This window comes from Caenorhabditis briggsae (genome assembly GCF_000004555.2).
Source record: "Caenorhabditis briggsae complete genome, chrX, whole genome shotgun sequence".
Lineage (NCBI taxonomy): Eukaryota > Metazoa > Nematoda > Chromadorea > Rhabditida > Rhabditidae > Caenorhabditis > Caenorhabditis briggsae.
In genome coordinates, this window is record NC_013491.2 from 17,548,339 (window position 1) to 17,552,581 (window position 4,243).

Here is a 4,243-nt window from a genome sequence, read left to right on the forward strand (position 1 = left end):
CAATACAGAGAAGATTAGCATGGCCCCTGCGCAAGGATGACACGCAAATTCGTGAAGCGTTCCAAATTTTTTGACGAATTTTCTAGGTCGCATAAATTTCATTTTCCCGACGTCTACAGGAGATTTGAACTCAAAATTTAGCAGAAAACGTGTGGCAAGTGAAAGAAATGAAGCCGAAATCAATAACAAAAAAACATTTTTGAGAACATTTTTGAAAAGATAAACATTTTTGAGCCTGAAAAGGTTTTGAGAAATCATCAAACTATCGAAAATGAAAAAAGAAATGGGCCGAACCGGGGATTGAACCCGGGACCTCTCGCACCCAAAGCGAGAATCATACCACTAGACCATTCGGCCACATTTGGAATTGAAATGCTTCCTGAACAAAACATCAGCTGTGAATTTCCTCGGCGCAATGTCAGGATGACAATCAAGTGTCAACATCGCGACCCGTGTCATTCCTTTGTATGATGAGGCTGTCATCCTTACGTTTCGCCGCCAAAAGTCACAGCTGTTTCGTTCAGAAAGCTTTTCAATTCCAAATGTGGCCGAATGGTCTAGTGGTATGATTCTCGCTTTGGGTGCGAGAGGTCCCGGGTTCAATCCCCGGTTCGGCCCATTCCTTTTTGAGACTTTGAATTGCCTTCAAAATACACAGAACTAGGTCTTGTGTAATTTTTTTTTTCAAAAACACACGCTCCATATAAATTGACAGTGGTTGCTCAAATTAAAAAAATATTCACATTTCCTGACTGTTTTCAGCCTAAACTGAAGTGAGATGATTCTAAAAAAGTTGGATCAATAACTAAAATTATTACACATCTATTTCAAAAACCGAATGTGTTCTAATCTTACACTATAAAACATGTCTAAAAACTTTTTGGAAAAAATCTGGAATAATAATATACGGAGAATTCAAACGTTTGTATCATTCTGATATCAATTAACATTTTTGCTATTCTGGTCTTTCGTTTGGAACACATTATTTTTTTCAGTTTTTCAAAACGGATACTGTAGTTTTAGAAATCAAGACAAGAAATGCAAAAAGGGAATGGGCCGAACCGGGGATTGAACCCGGACCTCTCGCACCCAAAGCGAGAATCATACCACTAGACCATTCGGCCACAATGAAGCTTTCAAATTTCTTTCGAATTTGAAACGTCATTTCCTCCTCGACAGAAACCGGTCGTGAAGTTCAATGTTTGTCTGTTATCCTGACATTTTGCGGAGAAAACACTCAAATTGCCGCTGATGTTTTGTCCAGAAAGCTTTTCGATTCCAAATGTGGCCGAATGGTCTAGTGGTATGATTCTCGCTTTGGGTGCGAGAGGTCCCGGGTTCAATCCCCGGTTCGGCCCATTATTTTTTTTAATTTCCAAATCTTGTTTTTTGGAATTACAGTATCCTTGCCTGTATGATCTTCTGAATTTTGTGACTTGTGCTTTGAACTGTCATCGGATTATGCTTTTTTTTCAGAAATTTAATCAACTTTTACAAAAAAAAAATTAATCAGTCGTCTTCTGGAAAGTTTTCTAGAAAAGTATGGAGATAATGGGTTATTTGTCTGTGATTAAGTTTGCGCTTTGTTCTTATTCCACATTGTAAAGCGGCATTTAATGGGATGTTTTTTTTTTTTGAAAAAAAAAAGCCAAACCCGGAAACTGATTTCAACATGAAGAAAGAAACGGGACAAGGACATTTTTCGAAAAATAAAGTTCAAGCTCTTCTGATAATCCACTTTAAAAAGCAAGGGACCTAAAATGTGAACTAGAAAAAAGTATGGCCGAACCGGGGATTGAACCCGGGACCTCTCGCACCCAAAGCGAGAATCATACCACTAGACCATTCGGCCATGTTCGGCTTTGTATCATCAGCTGGTATTTCTTTTTCTCATTTCCCCCTACGACGCAGAAGCTAGCCAAACAAGGAAAGGCGAAAGAGAAATGGAAAACATTGCCTGCCGCTAATTGTTATTTCGTAATATGTATTACAAAATAAAAAAAATATAGAGAGAAGTTGAATAACTCATTGGATGCGCAAAAAAATACCGAAAGTAGGAAATTCTATGTGCCGATCCAGAATTAAAATTTTTCAATTTTTAAGCAAATTCAATATTTATGAGAAAGTTTGTATTTTCAGAAAAAAATTTTAATGTGTGGGGTAAAAAATTAGATTAATGTCAAAAAAAAGAATTTAAAGGAATTTAAAAACAAATCCGAGAAAACCAAACATCTAAAAGAGTAAGATAATCTTTAAATATTTAACTCGATCCAGAACGTGGTGTGGTTGTGACATTAGCAAGGGCTTTGTCTGTTCCAAGCTTACTTTTTGAAGAAATTAGACTTGGTTGAGACGCCATGTCTGAATTTGATTGAGAAATAGAAAATAATACATTCTTAGATTTGAAAGACTAGTCTAGACTCAACGAATGAGTTTGTTTTTTGAAAATCATACCACACATGGTTAGAAAAAATAGATTTTCGGGTGGAAAAGTTTCTGATTTTTGAAACTTAAAAATTTTACATTTTCTTCGAAAAAAGCGTTGATCTAAAATAAGTGTTGATCTAGAAACAAAACCTGAGAAAGCTCATTGAAAATTGGAGTTTTGTAAAGAAAACAAATTCACATTAATTCAGAGTTGCTACTTATAAAACATACCTCGCAAGTAGGTATGCTAGGTAAATTGGGTTTTGATGAAATTGGTTTGGTCCCGAAAATAATTTAAGAAAAATGAAAAGTTTGTTGAGGTCTTCTGTGTGAGCTGTGGTGTTCTTTCTAAAGGAAGTTTTTAAAAATTGCCGGTTACAGATCACCGCGTTCCAAAACACATACGCCATTGTGATCCCGTTGTCGTGCATGGTAATTAACATGGGCATTGTCTTCCACGTCCGTTTTAAACGCCAAAAGACCTATGAAAGAATCAAAAACTGGTATTACAACTGTAAGTGTATTGTTGATTCAGAATTTTAAAAATAAAATTGCAGTCCGCTCCCAAGTGCAGCCCATCACATTGTCAAACACATCGACCTCAAGTACAAGCATCTCATCACAACAAAAAAACAAAAAAGATTTTACAATGATGCGTCAAACGTTTTCGGTTGCTATCTTCTTGTCGATCTATGAGCTAGGAGCATTGATTACCAGAATCTTCCCGGTAAGTTCAATTTTTCCATTGAAAAATCTATATTGTTACTAGCGCTAGACAGTTTTCAAACTGTGATGCGACCTGCCATACCCAAAATTTTTATGGCCGGCCATATTAGGTCTGACGGATTTTTCCTCTGGGAAACTAACATGACATACAAAACACAAAATAGACAACGCTCTATTCACTTATTATGAGAATAGTTATTCAGAATGCGTACCAATGGTTCCCAGAAGGATTTCGTGATGGCTATTTCTATTTTCGTATGGAGTCCATCGCACTTATGAACTATTTCATCTACTATCTTCACACTCCACTTTCTCGTCGAATGATCCGTCGCTTCCTGCGTTTGAAAGTCCCAAGTGATGTTCCGATCACTTTGGCCACTGTTAACCAACCAAAGAAAGTGACCTCAAGCCCAACTGTCCTAATTATCAATTGAAATATCTCCAATTGTTTCCAGCTTAGCTTATGTCAAACTCTCCAAGACACGATCCAAAACTCGAAAATCGGTTTCGTCTTCAATTTAAAAAATTCAAAAAAAAAAACACAAATCATCAAATAATCATTTTTTCTTTTATTTTGAATAGTGTGTTCCAGTTTAGTTTTCACATCATAATCGTACACCAATTCTTAATTTTATTTAGAAAAAAAAGGGTCCGGTCTAACAATTGTAGTTTAAACACACACTGAACCATACTTGTGGAAAAGATGGCCGGCCCGCGGGCCCGGCCGTGCCGTGTAGGGCCATGGCCGGGCTGAGATTTTTCTAAAAGCGGGCCGAGCCGGGCCGGAAAAAATTACACATGGCCGGCCCGCTTTTTGAAAATTTTGAAATTTTAGCGCGAATCATCATTTTTCAAGATGGTTTTTCTTCTTAGTGAATGAAAATCCACACTAGAGGCCGATACTGTTGACAAAGACTGTTTTAAAGTCGTAATTAGAAAAAAAGTTTCATCCTTGGCTTAATGAAGTTTGATTTTTTGCTAAAAATTCAATTAAATTGACTTTTTCGGATGGTTGTATGCATTCGGATTAATATTTGTGCCATTATAAATATTTTGGCACATTCGAAAAATAAAACTTTCGAAAAGTTGT

At 36.6% G+C, this 4,243-nt stretch overlaps 1 protein-coding gene and 5 non-coding genes across 6 annotated transcripts in view; 3 read left to right on the top strand and 3 right to left on the bottom strand.

The window, feature by feature from the left end:
* CBG07770 overlaps positions 1–3,587 on the top strand; it is a gene marked incomplete at both ends in the record, with an annotated part of 5,428 nt that extends 1,841 nt beyond the window's left edge. Inside the window, 3 exons of the mRNA XM_002645940.1 lie at positions 2,809–2,941; positions 2,985–3,154; positions 3,357–3,587. Of these exons, the coding sequence (XP_002645986.1) occupies positions 2,809–2,941; positions 2,985–3,154; positions 3,357–3,587 (534 nt within the window). The remainder of the gene's footprint in view (positions 1–2,808; positions 2,942–2,984; positions 3,155–3,356) is intronic.
* CBG29093 lies at positions 286–357 on the bottom strand. The gene has a single exon. It is a non-coding gene (tRNA).
* Positions 547–618, top strand: CBG29042. Its single transcript has one exon. It is a non-coding gene (tRNA).
* On the bottom strand, positions 1,054–1,124 carry CBG28645. The gene has a single exon. It is a non-coding gene (tRNA).
* CBG28785 lies at positions 1,287–1,358 on the top strand. The gene has a single exon. It is a non-coding gene (tRNA).
* CBG28243 lies at positions 1,781–1,852 on the bottom strand. Its single transcript has one exon. It is a non-coding gene (tRNA).
* Positions 3,588–4,243: the final 656 nt, after the last annotated feature.